General features: G+C 46.1%; 2 protein-coding genes and 1 long non-coding RNA gene across 9 annotated transcripts in view; 2 read left to right on the top strand and 1 right to left on the bottom strand.

Annotated features, from left to right (window-relative positions):
• Nucleotides 1-2,615, top strand: part of TRPM5 (transient receptor potential cation channel subfamily M member 5) — a 42,657-nt gene extending 40,042 nt beyond the window's left edge. The window contains exon 24 of the mRNA XM_013957965.2: nt 148-2,615. Within this exon, the coding sequence (XP_013813419.1) occupies nt 148-248 (101 nt within the window). The 3' untranslated portion in view covers nt 249-2,615. The remainder of the gene's footprint in view (nt 1-147) is intronic.
• Nucleotides 2,616-2,699: 84 nt separating this feature from the next.
• On the bottom strand, nt 2,700-14,381 carry TSSC4 (tumor suppressing subtransferable candidate 4). Of its 7 annotated transcripts, XM_067296010.1 has the most exons (4): nt 6,911-6,971; nt 6,583-6,776; nt 5,714-5,786; nt 2,700-4,825 (listed from the first exon to the last, which is right to left on the bottom strand). In XM_067296010.1, exon 4 carries the CDS (start codon nt 4,735-4,737, stop codon nt 3,715-3,717), a length of 1,023 nt encoding a protein of 340 aa, XP_067152111.1. In that variant the 5' UTR covers nt 4,738-4,825; nt 5,714-5,786; nt 6,583-6,776; nt 6,911-6,971; the 3' UTR covers nt 2,700-3,714. The 7 variants fall into 7 exon arrangements, with proteins under 7 accessions (XP_067152111.1, XP_067152112.1, XP_067152116.1 ...); XM_067296011.1 differs by lacking the exon at nt 6,911-6,971 and having other exon boundaries at nt 6,671-6,874; XM_067296015.1 differs by lacking the exons at nt 5,714-5,786; nt 6,583-6,776; nt 6,911-6,971 and adding an exon at nt 12,819-14,381.
• On the top strand, nt 7,290-12,812 carry LOC106497066 (uncharacterized). Its single transcript, XR_010884062.1, has 4 exons — nt 7,290-8,275; nt 10,203-10,239; nt 11,663-11,837; nt 11,925-12,812. It is a non-coding gene; the product is annotated as an uncharacterized lncRNA (long non-coding RNA).
• Nucleotides 14,382-15,196: the final 815 nt, after the last annotated feature.

Raw genomic sequence — 15,196 nt, 5'->3', positions numbered from 1 at the left:
ACTTCACTGAAAAAATGGAAATTAGAACAACTGTCGACTTCTTGTTGTGGATTATTTTCATCATTTTTAAGTTTCCTAAGTAATTACTATTTTGTGCCCTTTGTCCTAGCACTTTTAACAAACACATGGCTTTTACAATCCTGTTAGGTTTGATGAATGCCAATGTTGAAGTGCCTTTGCCAGAAAGAGGTGAAAGAGAACAGCGTGCAGATCAGTCTGAGACTGACATCATGTACATTGATAATTAAATGTTCTCATTTTTCCCAGATTAAGCTTTTTGTTCTACTGAATTTCTGTCGAACTAAAATCCTAGTCTCATGAAGGTCAAAGACCCAACTCTCAAAGTCCTCGATGGAGACATATCTTCAGCTTAATGTCAAGAACTGTTAATGTTTGACACTACTGAGGACTTCTCAGTCTTCATACTCCAATTTCTTTTTGCCTTTCTTCTCTCCTACTCCTACACTGGTTGGTCCTTTCTGCAAAACTCCCTTCCACAAATCCCACTAACAACTTCCCCCTCCAGAGTGAGGTTACCACCTTATATTCTAAACACTATGTGCCTTTATTTCTCCAAATACTGTACCCTCAATCAAACTCCATCACCAATTCACACATTTTTGTTTTCTATCCAAGGGAATTTCCCTGATGAAAAGCGATCATTTCCTCATTAAAAAATGTATGTCACCTCCTTTGGCCAAGAAAGCACACTCATGTTCTGGGTTCTTTAAAAAGGATTTCAGGAAATAGTTTCCACTGGAAAGGGCCTGGGATTCTGAACTATTACAATTCATACAGTTCCTAGAGTTCTCATAATCCTCAAATGACTGCACTACCGTCTTTTCTTCCCATTTTGGCTTCTGTACTGTATTCCTTTTATGGCTGTTCCTTAATGAGGCTTCTTCACACATCCCCAGAAACTGGACTCTCACCACATGGTCCTCAGGCCTTTGGTGGCTTGCTCTCAATTTCCAAATGCACAGCACGTGACCCTCCCACGGTCCGGCCTGTGTTGCTTGCCTTTTTGTTTTAATGCCAGATCATATCTGCTGTCAGCTTGCTGCTATTAAAGGAGACTTTGCTATATATGTATCACAATGCATGAAACAGCACAACTACATCTTATGCAGTTTTCTGATTTCATTCTACTTTTCTCTTTCAAAGACTCAGCAAAATCACTTAAACAGAGATTTTCAAACAAGAATGTGTAGCAAGAGTTTTCCTAAAAACTAGGAATTTGGATTGTTTATCATTTTCTGTATTACTGTAACTAGCATGTCCTTATTAGCATACAAAAGCTGGTTGGCTTTATTATAATTTTGAGAAGATACACAAATAAAATGAATATTACTACCATCCTTTATAGGGAAATTTCTTTGGACTAGCACAAATAGTGTTGGAAGGGGGAAAACACTGGATTATGGTCTTTCTTACACTAAGCTTCAACTGAAATTGTTTTGCTCATGCATATCATAACACCACTCCTATGCAACACAAGACTGCACTAAAACTTGCTCTCTCCATTACCAGATATGTCAATACAGAGATGGGGGGAAAAAAAAGTCAGATCTGATCAAAATGCCTTTCAGACATGAGTGTCCCATTAATAGAAATTAATCTTTTTATGATGTCTTCATAAAAGAAGTATTTGTTCAGCTGTGCCACAGACCTCTGTGGTCCTATTAACAATGACAGAATTTTGGTACCATTCTATGCTGTTCTTCACCTTAGGAAGGAGAAGTTACAGAACGAGTAAATTTGCAGTGAGCTACATTTAGGAAGTAATACATATCTTACAACCAGCACACACACTCTTCACCATTGCTTCCCTTCCAAAACAGCTACTATTTTTACTCTGATCAGCTCGCTCATTATCCACTGGAAATCAAAATGATCTCTTTGGGAATTCTGGTATGTCCCATACATATAAGTTGCTACAACTGATGTATTTAGGAATGGCCCATTAATTAATGTGTGTGGAAACATAGTCTCATGATCACACATACTGTTTTTAAAATTAAAAAATAAATTTCAAAAGATGGAGCAACATCACTCAGGCTCATTTTACATTATTTTCTGCTGATAGACAATGCACCTGTTCAAACACAAAACCCCAGACGATTCCGGCCTGCAAGTCCGTTTCTGATCAGATGCTGACATCCCCACGGAGAAAATTACTTCCCCAAATACCCTCAGGAATTTGAGCAAGTGCAGCCTAAAAGAGAAATCAAATTCCAAAGAAGTAGTCTTTCATTATGGTATTACAGGTATTAATACTGGGGCTGGTTAATTCAGTATACTGGCAAAAAATATGTCAGTCCTAACTGAATCCTGAATTAATCTGAGTTTCAAATAATGTAACCTTTCAAAGAATTTAATCTTTCAACCTCATTTATAAAAGAAAAAAAATCTTAACCATTTATTAACATTATGTGGGGAAAAGCTACTACATTTGATGTTCATTATGCAGGTGATTCAGTGAAGCTATTTTCTTTGTACATTGTAAAATCATCTCAGTGTTAAAAATGTCAATTTCAAAATCTCAAATTTAAGAAGTTGAGGGAAAAGTTACCAGAGGATAAGTTAAGAGTAACATTCTAGAAGATTTTTGAGACAGTTTTCAAGTACAATGAACTGAATATTTGTTAAAACTTCCTATAGCTGCATGCATATCAATATGGTTCAAAGAGATGCAGAAATCAAGCTACAACTGAAAGTTTATTGACACCCAGGGAACAAAAAAAGTATTCACTTCTGGTACAAGTACCTCATTTCATTCAAATCCACACAAGGAATCAATGTGTAAGCAGTGTCACCTGGAACAGATATACAAATATACAGGCCAAAAATCATCACACCATACCATACCACTGAGAGGAAAAGTTGTTGCCCAACTGATTCCAAAGTTGCTGCAAATTCTAACCTACTCAATGTGGTGAGACTTGGCCGAAGCCATCCTGAGTCTGTCTTCACTAGGATGTTTCCAAAGTTGTTCCTGTCTCCAGGAGAGATTGTGGTTTTTTTATATCTTTGTCATATAACACTACTAGATAAGTTAAATAGTAAGACCACCTTAAAAAAAAATTCAATTTGCCAGTTCCCACCTGTACCCTGGAAACTCATGACTGGGCACCACTGTGCTTTCACTCCCAATGGCAATGGGGGAAGGACATATTAAAAAAAAAAAAAAAAAAAAAAAAAAGAGGGTTTTCCTTCCTAGGACAGGGCCAGAAGAAATCAAATCCAGTGGAAGACTAGGATTTTGGGGGGTTTTTTTCATTCTTTAAAAATCTTGACTTAATGAGCTCATGACATTTGTTCCAGAAGTCTACAGGACTAGGGGACAGTTCGAATTTGTGGCCGAGTAGGATGACTTTCTTTCTTTCGTTATCCTCCTTGCAGCCTTTAAGCTAACATTTTTTTCTTTGGTGCCCAGGACTTCCATAGCTCCAGAACAGGCCCCAGAGAGCTGTTCAAGTAAACAAAGCACACTACTTTGCCCAGAGTTAAGAACAAAAAGTCTGGAATGAACTTTGGGGAGCTTAATTTCTAACAGTATAAAGTGGACTTGGAGGCTGTGATGCAAACTGTTAGATAAAAAGCTATCACCTGTTTTCCTGACAAAAAAAATGGGCTAAGAAAAAGCAAACATATCCAAAGGTGATCTCCTAGAACAATACAAGTCCTTGGATGTCTCTAGTTTTGCTCCACCCTTCAGGACTCTTCCTCTTCATGGTCTACTTTAGGTCGGAAATTTTTCCTGTTCCTCTTCTTACTGCAATGGAATCCAACCGTTTCCACCAATGGCTCTTCATCTGCATCACTAAACCTTGCACTAAGTTTACCTTCTCTATTTAGGTCCCCCATCATCAGGCACCCCTCCTCCTCTGTTGCCTTCCCACTTCCACCATCTAAATGCTCCAACTCTACCTTATCCTCCTCTCTCAAGTCATCAGTCTTAGGAGATTTTCCTCTCAGATCTGGTTTTGTGTGTTTCTTATCATCCTCTCCTGCTGACATTTTCTTTTCCAGTCCATCAACACTCCTTTTAGTTGGTTTGGTGAAGACAATCCTTCCAGCGCCACAGCTGGAGGGGTCCTGGTTGAAGTATGGGGTATAGCTATCTTGGGCAGCCAAGCTTTGTTCCTCTCCTCTTTTCTTCAAACCCTCTAGAAATTCCATGGCCACTGCCCTGTTAGTCTTGTCACTAGACTCTGAAACGCCATCTAGGCTATACTTGGTCCAGCGCTCTGGGTGTGCCACATAGTCAGGGACTGCAGCAGAAATTTTGGGAGCCTGCACTGGTTTGGTTTGCTTTCCAGGGCTTTCTGGAACCATGTTACTTGAAACAGTAGTTGGAGGCAAAGGACGTTTAAACCTGCCATCAACAACATTATCTTCAGGCATTGAGGGCACGGACAGTTTGACTGCCTCTTCCAGGCAATCAAAAATGCTCTGGCTACGGAGAGAGAAGGTAGAACTCATGCCTCTCAAGTGGAATGGCTGGATGGGAGATTTACAACTGCTGTTTGAAGAGTCAGAGGTCTCCCCTGATCTGCAACCCCCATCATCTACAGATGGCTCCTCAGGAGATATTGTATCAACTTCAGCTTCATCCGCTAATCCAAAGTCATCGGAATCGGAATCGCTGAGTGACACTGTGTCAGAGGGCAGAACTCCTTCGTAGTCACCAGCCACTATACCCAGAAAGGGTTCACCTGCATCTTGATCTCCCATCTTTCGGCTATCACTCCAGTGAAGTCTTTGATGTAGGTCCAGGAACAGCAGCAGATATGGTTTTCCAAATACCCAATGAGTTTAATGCCTAGAATGCAAAAGAGTTCAAAAATTAAACTGTGATACAAGTACCATACATATGACTGTTATTCTGTGCCATGTAAATAATGGTTACAGCAGGACCAATTATCAGCATCAAGTTTTTGAGCAAATCCACGTAACTGTCTTATACACTTCTTCCAGCAATGACTTGTCCAGACTACACCCTATGTTTACCATACTGTATAAATCAACAGAAATACACCCTAATCTCTCACTTTCTTTGGCCACTATTTTCCTTTGCTGCGTTAGTACTATGTCTTGTGTCAATAATCAGCGTATTCATTATACTGCTTGTTACAAAGCACACTATCACTGACCGAGGTCAGTGGCAGAGAAGTTTATAAGATATCAAGGCTATAGTTTCATTTTTTCTTTGCTGATATAAAGTACAGGCTTCGTTCCTTCCCTGGCTTGAAGCTCTGTCATGTCATTACTAGGTTTCTGGGATCGTGTGATGAGCTAGCTCAAGGAATCAGTCCAACCAGATTAGGAAAACTAACCACACATGCCTTGCTTGTGCTAACACAGTGGAAGCAAGGGGAGCCTGCAACCGAGGGTCACCAAGAGCCAGCCCTTCAGTCAGTAAAAACAAACTGTGAAACCGAAGCCTGAGTTCCAGTACAGGCTGGAATACCAGATTCGCTCTGTCATCCGATGGAAGGGAACTCTCCATAACCGAAGATGGTTGATGTTCACACTACCACTTGCTGAGCAGTAAGAAGTGGAGTCGGTGAACATGCACCTCAGTTCAGCTCACAAAAACATGAAATAAGGAGATAGTTATAGTATATTATTAGAATAAGCTCAACTACATAATTATAGGATCTTTTCAAACAGTGCAGTAACAGACATGGAAAGTCTGTTAGTCACTCACTTTCTCTTGAGACTGAGTCAGCTTCCCCTCCTGAGGGTCAGTTAAAGCCACCAAAGATACAAACGCTTCCACCCTAAAAAACAAACATTTCCATTACAATATTGGAAATGTAGTTTTAGAATGAGCTTTAAAAATAATTCCTTCTCTCTGAATCATCCAAAACTGCAGAACTGATTTCTAAATCTGACATAAGCTCATGCTAATACAAAAGTCTGCAGATATTTCTGGATTTTTGGCAAAAAAAAAAACCCTAATAAGGCTGGCGCCACTACATTTACTCAGTCTCTACATTCACATTGCCATGCTTAGAGTCTGTAGAACAGCAGAGAGCCCTTTAAAAAATAACACTGTAATTGTCACATGCAGTAAACCATCAAGAAGTGAACTATATTAAATATGGCCAAGAAAAATATCAAACAAATGCTTATGCATTACGAGCACTAAATGCTGCAGGGAAAAAAAAGAGACCAAGGACGGCCCAGGGCCGCGTCGCACGGACATGGGACGGCCCAGGGCCGTGTTTTCAAAGAAAGGCCATATTCACAGTTCGGGCCAGATTTGCATTAGGCATTAAAATACAGAGAAACTTCTGGAGAATTCAACAGACCGAGTGCTGTGTTGCTTGTGCAGCCTAGCAGTCTTTGACAAGGGGAGCTGATGACTGCTTTTGAAAACATGACCCCTATTTTAACCACTACACAGGAAACAATCAGCAGAAAAACCCTGCGCCCTTCCAGTTCAGTTTTATAGCAGGTGAAAGGAATGGCTACAACCCCGAAGAGACAGTAAAAGGCACAACTGGCTGCAAGGACTGCTTGCGGGGGCACTGCAAGCGTTTGTCGCAGGCAGGGAAGCTCGGCACCCCTTACCTGCGGGCAGGGACACAGAAAGGAGAAATCCCGCTCCTAAGGAAACGCTTTAACCTTAACAGCGCTAGTGCGGCGCAGGCGGACTCACGGGTCGGTCAGGGCGGCGCGAGCCCGGCGCAGCCCGTCGGCTCCCTGGGCGCGAAGGGCCCCCTCGGCCTCCTCCATGCTGCTCCCGCTCACGCAGGCCGGTCCCCCTGCAGCCGCGGGAGAACACAGACGCCATCACCCCACGCCGTGGCCGGCAGCCCCCCTCGCCGCGGGGGGGGGCAGGCCCCCACCGGCCTCTCCCAACGGCCCCGGCCGCCCCCCCGGGCCCGCAGCGCCCTACCCCGGCCCCACACGGCCCGGAGCCTCCTCACAGCAACCGTCCGCCGTCCTTCCGCGTTCTGCCCGCGCGGAGCCCGCTGGGACACTGAGTCCCCGCTGGCGGCGGCGGCGGCGCCGCGGCGAGGGGATCTGGGACTACAAGCCCCAGCAGGCAAAGCGACGCGGAAAGGGCGGGAAGAGGGAGGGACGCAGCTCCCCGCCGCGCCCCTTTGCATCCTGGGAGTTGTAGTTCGACCTCTTGTCCCCCATGGGGGACATTTTGAGAGCTGGGAACCGCCGCCGAACGCGGCACGGCGGGACTACGGCTCCCAGGATGCACCACGAGCGGCGCCGCTGCCTCCGCCATTTTGCAGCCTGCGAGGAAACGGGGGTGCCGCAGGGGGAGGCGGTGTGGGGGCTGCCGGGCCCCTGTCCTGCGGCCCGGACAGCGATGGTCCCGCCGTCGTGGTGTGCGGGACGAGGAGGTCCTGCCTGCCCCCGCCTGCCCGGCAGGCGCCGAGCCCGCTGCCTAAGGGCCCCGCGGCGAGCCGGCCTCTCGGGGCCCCCCAAGGGGCGCCGCCGCCGCCTCCCGCGCGTCCCTGGCAGCCGCCTGGCAAAAACACGTCCAGCAGGGCCTTTTTTCTCATCAGAAAAGTAGGCGTTTGGCCACGGTGAAAATGGCAGAGGAAATGCTTGCCTTTTTTTTTTTTAAGTTTGTATTTATTTTTTAACCAGAAAACCCCAAGTCACTAGGGGCATAAAACCAGTGTTCAGCCAAAAAAAGGAAAAGTTTCCATTTTCTGTCCCAGAAGAACATAATACATGTGCTTGGAAAAGTGGAATTCTTTCTGAAAATGTTTTACTGGTTTTGGCCAAAGAGGCTTCATTTTTTCCCCTCGTTCAGTGAAAAGTTTAAATTTCCAGTGGAAATAAACTTCTCAGGTGGCTTTAATATTTAGCTCATTTACAATATGTTCAGGGGAAAAAAGGGAGGAAAGTTTGTTCTTTGAGTTGATCCACCAGCATGTCATACAGAAGTTTGCAGGTTTTTCTTTTTTTTTTCCTCCACCCCTTCCCCAGGGAAGTCGGTGTTTGCATGTGCCTTGCATGATTGCACTTCGTCATTAAATGGAATTAAGTTAATGCCTACAAAGGGTCTGAACTGCTAAAGGTCGGGCCTTTACTTAATCAGGTCACCCAGTGCTGAAGGATTAAGAGAAACATAGGACTTACTCCAGGCCTTGTAGATAAGCAAGGCTCCTTGTTTATACCATCATTTTGCAACAAGAGATGGAACTGTTGCGTAGTCCCACCAGATCGGATTTTGGAGGCACCTTTTTCTCCACGGCATCTGAACCCTGTTTCATCTCAGTTTCTTTGCCAAAAGGTAAGTTTATGTCTATGTCCTAAAAGACTTAACTGAAGCCCTTCAAGAGGGGCCTGTGAGTCATCTGTAATATAAACTGCAGCCATTTGCATTGTCAGTTTTTAAATATATATATATACTTTTGCCTTCTGGAGTGTTGTTAACTACAGTAATTTATGAGATGAGTAATTTATGAGATGTGAGCTGTGTTTGGAATACATTTGGCAGTAATAACAAGGTTAGCACAAAATGTCTTTCGTCTGGCTGGAGCTGTGCTGCAGTTTTAAATCAACAGTTCTGGAGGTGTTTCCCCATTTGGTGATCTTTTTTGAAAAATATATACATATATATATAGTGTGTGGTCACAGACATTAAAATGGTTTTCTGGCTGGAGGGAGGAAGAGAGGAAAAGAGTCCTCTGGTAGATCAGCAGGAGCAGATATGGGGAGGGTAGTAAACAGGCAAAGGAAGCCATTTGAAAGGGGAAATAAGAATAAAACACGGGTGAAGTCTGCCCCTGCTGTGTAACGCTGTGTAGCGTCAGGGACGTACCAGGAGTGAATCTCTGAGAGTAAAAAGGAGGAGGAGAGGAAAGGATGAGGAGTAGGCAGTGGCGTGTCCCATTTTTGTAAGGGTGGAGGCAAACGGGGTCTGGTCCAAATGGATGAAACTCTTTAAAACCTGGTTTTAATGCTAGGTTAGCGGCTCAAAGGGGCGGAAAAGGGCTACACCATCTCCACTCTCTCCATCACCCATGAATCTGGGTGCCTTCAGGGACAAGCCCCATTCCTGGATTTCTGGAGGCCCCTGATATTGCTAGGCTTAGTCCCTGCTCAGTTTTTGCCTGGACGTTATGTCTGTTGGTGGCCAAGGTCACCTTCAGAACTGGCTGTACCCATTTTCTCCTTCCTGCCTTTTTGCAGAAGATTAGTACCACACACTGCAGAGAACTGGGGGTGAGCTGCTTTTTCTGGTGACCGAGGACAAGGCAGTTTGTAGTGATGGATACACTGGTGTGTTGGGGTTTTTTTGCTATTGCTTGGCGACAGCTGAAATAAAAATAATGAGTCAGACCCTGAAGATGAACAGATGGTAAAGTGTTTTCCCCTAGCCAATATGAACTAAGGTGGCTTGAAGAGGAGCGGGGGGTTGGACCGTGGCTCTAAGCTGCGGTGCAGGAAATCATCCGAACGAGCGCGGCGTGTCCTGCGCGCAGGCTGCAAAGGGCTGGCTCCGCCACAGCCTGGGCTTCCTGGGGGAGACGGCCCCGTGCGCCTGCAGGAAACCAGCGCGTCCCTGCACGTGGGGGTGGCGTGTGTGAATGCGTACCCATCGCAGCCCTGCTTTCGGGAGCTTCACGCTCCTTTCTTGCCAATACATCCGTCATTTGGCACCCATCTGGTAACAGTTTCTGCTACTCAAGTGGCAGGCTTCTGCCCTGGTCTACGCACTGAAGGCTCCTGCTGCTTCTGCTCTTGGAGGCCAGGGTAGACATCGGCAGGGAGCTCCTGCCCCTCTCCTCATGGCTCCTGGAAAGCGGCAGGCAGTTTCCCGGGAATGGGGGAAGCACCTCGTCGTGGGACTGCAGCAGTTGCTATAGGTTTCTGCAGTGGGGGACGAGGAAGCGACAGTGGCACAGTATCTGTCAGACACTAAAGAGCCACTAAGATCCTGCAAGCCAGACAGAGCAAGCAGATGCATTTTTGAAGCCTCGTCATGCATCTGGAAGGGGGATGGAAGTGAGTCTGGTCTGGCTGTGCTCAACCGATGCTGTAGATCCTGAAGGGAAGCAGGGAGGGAAAGGAGTGTTTTCCTGTAGCCAGAATCAATAATAGCACAGTTGCAAAGACCATATTCTCCTGTGCTGGGAGGATGCAGTTACTAAGGCAGAATGGGGTAAAGGTAATGGCTGACGGAAATAATCAGAGTTGCCTTCTCCTATTTGCAGGAAGGAAAGTCTACAAGAGGCCATGAAATCCTGTTGGGTGAGTTTCCAGGAGCTCGAGGTTTGACACTCTTGTCTACACAGAGCTTTGCTCACTGGTTTTGCTTTGCACTTTCATTTGGACTTGGCTCACCTAAAAGCAGTTTTGATTTATTTCAGTGCTGTTTATCCATCTTGGTGCTTTTTTTTTTTTCCTAAGGTAACTACGTGAAAGTAGTTACCGTGGAGTTAGTCTTAATGCGGGCAGACCAGGAAGCTCCGAACCCCACCTTCCATCAACCTGATCTTTCAAATAACAATGTTATTGCTGACCTGGAGAGGACCTGTGCTGAGAACCTGCATCCCTTGCTCTGTTAGAGACACTGTATGTGTAGGAGATGCCAAACATCACATTTGATTGGGGGAAGCTGAAGTCGTTCAAGACCAAATTAATGTGCTATGCAATTATTTGAAATTTAAAAAACAAACAAAAAATAGTTGGGGAGCTCTGTTCATTTTGATTTAGCCACAGAATATTTTTACTAAAACGCCTTCTAATTCTTGCCTCTTTTTTTTCTTTTCTATCATTGGCCCCAGTGCATTTAATATTAACAGCAGTTGAGAAGGGTTGAAAGAGATTGTTTGAACCAGTCAAGTGCCTTGAAGTTAGTATTTATTAAAAAACACAAAACCCTAAAACTCCCCAAACCTCCTGTTAGAACATGACCTGTAGACACCTCATTAACTAAGGTGGCTTTGTAGTCAACACCGAGCTTTGCCTTTAACACCACTAAACCTTGCTGGCAGGACTCTCCCCAGCTTACTCCCAGCCTGCAGGCACTACAGTATTATACATGAGCAGTCGTGCCTGGCTTAACACCACCTCACTGGTACTCAGCAAAGCCGTGTTCTAACATGAGTTAATGCCCTAGAAACGCAGGGCCAAGAAACACTTAAAAAAAAAAAAGTGTAATTAGCCTCTAATTAGAAATGTTACTTGCAACCACTGGCATTTGAGCTGGGTCATCTAAAACCAGTGGGGAAACACCAGTCAGTCTGCATTCTCATGCCCAGCTGCAAAAGTACCCTCTGTAACACTTCTGCAAGTGTGAAAACATTAACACAGCCTGCTAGGTGGTGTTTTCTTTTTGCCCAAGTTCCTTGGTCTCTGAAGTGAAAGCATCCAGCTGCCTGCTTCATACACACCAAGTGCCAGAGGCTGGCCAAAGCATTCGCATGGAAACAGTGCGTCTTTGCATATGGACCCTCCCGCTTAGGGTATGCCCTGTGCCAGGTAAGCTGATGCTCCCTGGGTTGAAAGTGGTAGAGTGGTCAGGCAAAAATATATTGGATTTGGATTAACATCACACCTTTTACTAAACTGTGCAGCTTTGTGCTTGGAGATTTTTGGTTTCTAGCCTGTGTCTTTACCACTTACTGCAGACCTAGTCATGTAGTTGATTGCGTTTGCATCTCCCTTTCAGCATTCACTGAGGGCAGATGTTTCCTTGCTCGGGGCTGCGTTCCCACTCACCTCGTCTGCCGGTTCCCAGCCCTGCTGTGGCTCTGCCAGCAAACAAGCTTGTTGAAAGGACTGCTTTTTACTAAAGGCCTCCTTGATTGTCAGCAGCTCACCCAGCCCCAACAACAGCTTCACAGGCAAGCAGATTTCTTTTTTTGGACTCTCCAAGCTGCCTTTGTTCAATGCTGAAGCTAAGCCAAGGTTTTTTTTTCTTTCTGCTTTAGAAGCTACCTCCCTGCACCCTCACAGCTTTGGCATTTTGTCTCCACCCTGCTAAGACTGCTAGCATGGATGTGTTTTAACAGTGTTGCTAACACATGGGCATCCATCAGCTGGATGCCAGAGCTCATGCCCTGCTGAGACAGCCTCCAGTGAAGTCTCACCTAGCTTGAACCTTCACCAAGGTGCAATGCGAGCTGGTGACTGGCAGGGGATAGACTGCTGGCTGCATCTTCAGCGAGACCGACCCTGTGAGCCTCAGACCTTCAATCGCACCACAGAGCCAACGTCCTGATGCCTGCACCGTCACGTTTCCCTCAGCTTGAGCTTGCCCTGGAACTGAAACTCCTCCTCTCCTGCAAATGGAAGAGCCACACAGCCATGTCCAGCAAAGGAAACAACGATGCAGAGCAGGAATTTGGGCACAGCCACTGTGTAACAGGCTCTTGACCACCCACCCTTGGAAGTGGAGCTGGCAGCGAGGGAAGAGGGATTGTGCAGCCCAGCAGGGAGGGTGCTGCCCCCCCTTCTACTACAAAGCAACCTCCGCCTTGAACAGCTCTCCGATGGGAGGACTGGCTCCGTTTTCCCTCTGTGGGAATGTTGTGAGACCTGATTAGAGCTTAAACAACCTCTTAAGGAAGGGACACAGCAATTTATACCTTTCCTGTTGGTCCCACCTGTCTTAGCAGGAAATAATTAGGCACATTGCTGCTTTTAAAACAGTCTTGAATCAGCTTATGAAATAGAGCTGGCCAAAGCAAAAATAACCCCCAAACTTCTAATTAAAAAGAGAAACAGTTTAGACAGTTTTTTTTTTTTAAACCAGCTGGGGAAGGGAGAAAGAATTTCACTGAAAAAAGTCCAACTTGCTGTAGTTTAGAAAAATTCATACTTACGTTTTCTGTGAAAACTGCTCTTTGACAGAAAAAAGATGCACAAAAATATTCGTAGGAGTCAAAAGTTTACAGCAATGTCTCTAGCGACTGCTCCTTCCTTTCTAAGCTCTCTAGGCCTCCAAAGAAGAAAGTTAAAAAGAAAAAAAAAAAAAAAAAGCAAGTCGTTGCTGTCAGTGTAATATGAGAACAAGCAGGCTGCAAGTTTTCCACCCACCCCTTCCCTTCACAGTGGCTTTATCCAGGCGGCCTCACATGCTCCTACACAGCAGGGCTGCTATTTTCCAAGAATAACCGGTGTCTTTGCTTAACAGCACCTTAAAGGGGCCTGGTTTGCTGATTCCTCTCTCAGCATCTCAGATGGAGCACTGCATAAGACTCGTCAGTTTTGAACACATCAGTGTTAATATTCAGACCTGAGGTGCCAACAGAGGGGATCACATTTAGCCAGGGGGGGTTTAAGAACCCAGCTGGGCTTTGAGGCTAACATCCCAAGGCACTGCTGTTCCCACATGCAGCTCGGATGCCAAACATGCACTGTGCTTTGCCGGTTTGTTTCCACTATCATTTGTCTCCCTGTTGAATGCCAGCCTGAGTCTGACAGTGACTCACATCAGGCTAATCCTAGTGCCAAAGAGGCAGGAATAATTGTATCTCCATCTGGAGCAATAACACAGCACCACAACCCAAATGTTTTAAGGCAGGAAGCAAAGAACATCTTATTCATGGGAAACCACCTCAAGGGTCATCTAAGGACTGCATTCCCTAAAGCCTAAGTTTTGTCCAAATACAAGAACCAGCAACACTGTTCTCTTGGAAGACGTGGCAGAAATCTGTTCGCATTGGAAAGAAACAAGCTCTGACAACACATCATTAAAAATCCACTAGCAAGGGTTTTTGTTTTGTTTCTTTTTATTGTTTTTAAATATCACTTTTTTTCTTTCCAGAAGTCATTATGTCCGACTCCATTAACATTCAGGTAAACAAGCGAAAGAACAACAGATGGGCATGATCTCTTAGCACAGGCGCAGCCATCGGGAGCAGGGCTTTTTGCCTTTCCTCTGAGGCAGCTGAACATGGCTCTCCCTTGCCCAGCGCTCCCTCCCTCTCCATCCCAGCAGCGGTGAAGGCTAGGGGCCGCCTCTGGACACCCATGCTACAAAAGCAGTGAAAAGTCCCAGACAGGGCAAAGAAAGGCAGGCAGTTGTGGGATCACAGCGCTAGGCCTCCTCCCTGGCTCTCCTCTCAGCAGGGCTCTCCCCGACGGTGTGGAGGGGCAGGCGGTGGCAGCAACAGTGGCAGCAGAGGGCATTTGGGGCTGTTCTCCATCACTTTAGGAGAAGCCCTTTGGGCACGCACAGTATTGCCACCACAGGCCCCCCCACCTAAATTTCAACATGGTCACCAAATTTTGCAATACATATTAGCTCCCCCACTGCTGTGCCCGCCCAGCCCCTCCAGGGGGGCACAACTGCAGCAGCCACCACTGCTGACGAGCACTGTCTGCCTCCCCTCGGCGCCGCTGCGGATGCCCCCCCAGCCTGCCCGCCTCCCCTGTCCCGGAGGCTGCTAAACCCGTGCCCTTGAAGCCTGGTTCACAAAGCGTCCTGGTGTTAAGGTTAACTGGTTGTAGATTGCAGTGGTTCATCACACTATGCACACTATGAGAAACGTTTATTAAATTGACTTTTCTTTTGTTTCTTAAAAAAAAAGGGGGGGGGCAGAAGGAAGTTAAACACACTGCTTTGTGGCATGCTCCACAGTCAAAGAGAATCCCAAGCATTCAGCTAAGCTGTCAGCGGCTCTGTTTGACCTTGTGCTGTGGTCTTTGAACTCAGACCTGGCCAGTTCACTCTCCCCCAACTGGTCACTCTCATCCTCCCCACTCAGGCTTACAACCATTTTCTCAGGTGTCACTTGCTCCAGGAAGATGCTTCCCTGGAGAGTGAGGGTTTGTATTTACAGCTCACAATTTGACCCTTAGCCCACCTGTGGGACAGTGAGGGGCAGGACAGGGCCCCATGTTGTGCACGCAAATGCACAGTTATGCAAGACAGCACCTGAAAGAGATTAGGAGCCCTACCCATCCAGTGTTTTTCCCCTTCACCTCGGCGAGCTTTGGGACTGACTGGCTGCAGAGCTCTGTCACTTTTGGATCTCGAGCTCTTGCTAAAGGGCAAGCCCCCCCTTGACTTTGCTTTAACTCAGATCCATTGTCACAGGAGGTCAGGCTAGAGAAGACCCATGTGAGTAGTTTTTCCATGCTGGTTTCTCAGCTACTTCATCACTCTTAAGCAAGCCAGCTCCCTCTTCTCCCCTTGCTGACCTGCTCCTGCTCCGGCTGACAACCACACAGTCGAACACAGGGACTCTCAGCTAAC

The sequence above is a fragment of the Apteryx mantelli genome, chromosome 4 (genome assembly GCF_036417845.1).
Source record: "Apteryx mantelli isolate bAptMan1 chromosome 4, bAptMan1.hap1, whole genome shotgun sequence".
Taxonomy (NCBI): Eukaryota; Metazoa; Chordata; class Aves; order Apterygiformes; family Apterygidae; genus Apteryx; species Apteryx mantelli.
The sequence above is the reverse complement of the archived record's forward strand: the minus strand, read 5'-3'. Positions and strand labels throughout refer to the sequence as shown.

Bases quoted from the DNA above. Each gene is read 5' to 3' on its own strand.
- TSSC4 (XM_067296015.1), bottom strand. From the start codon at position 4,737: ATGGGAGATCAAGATGCAGGTGAACCCTTTCTGGGTATAGTGGCTGGT.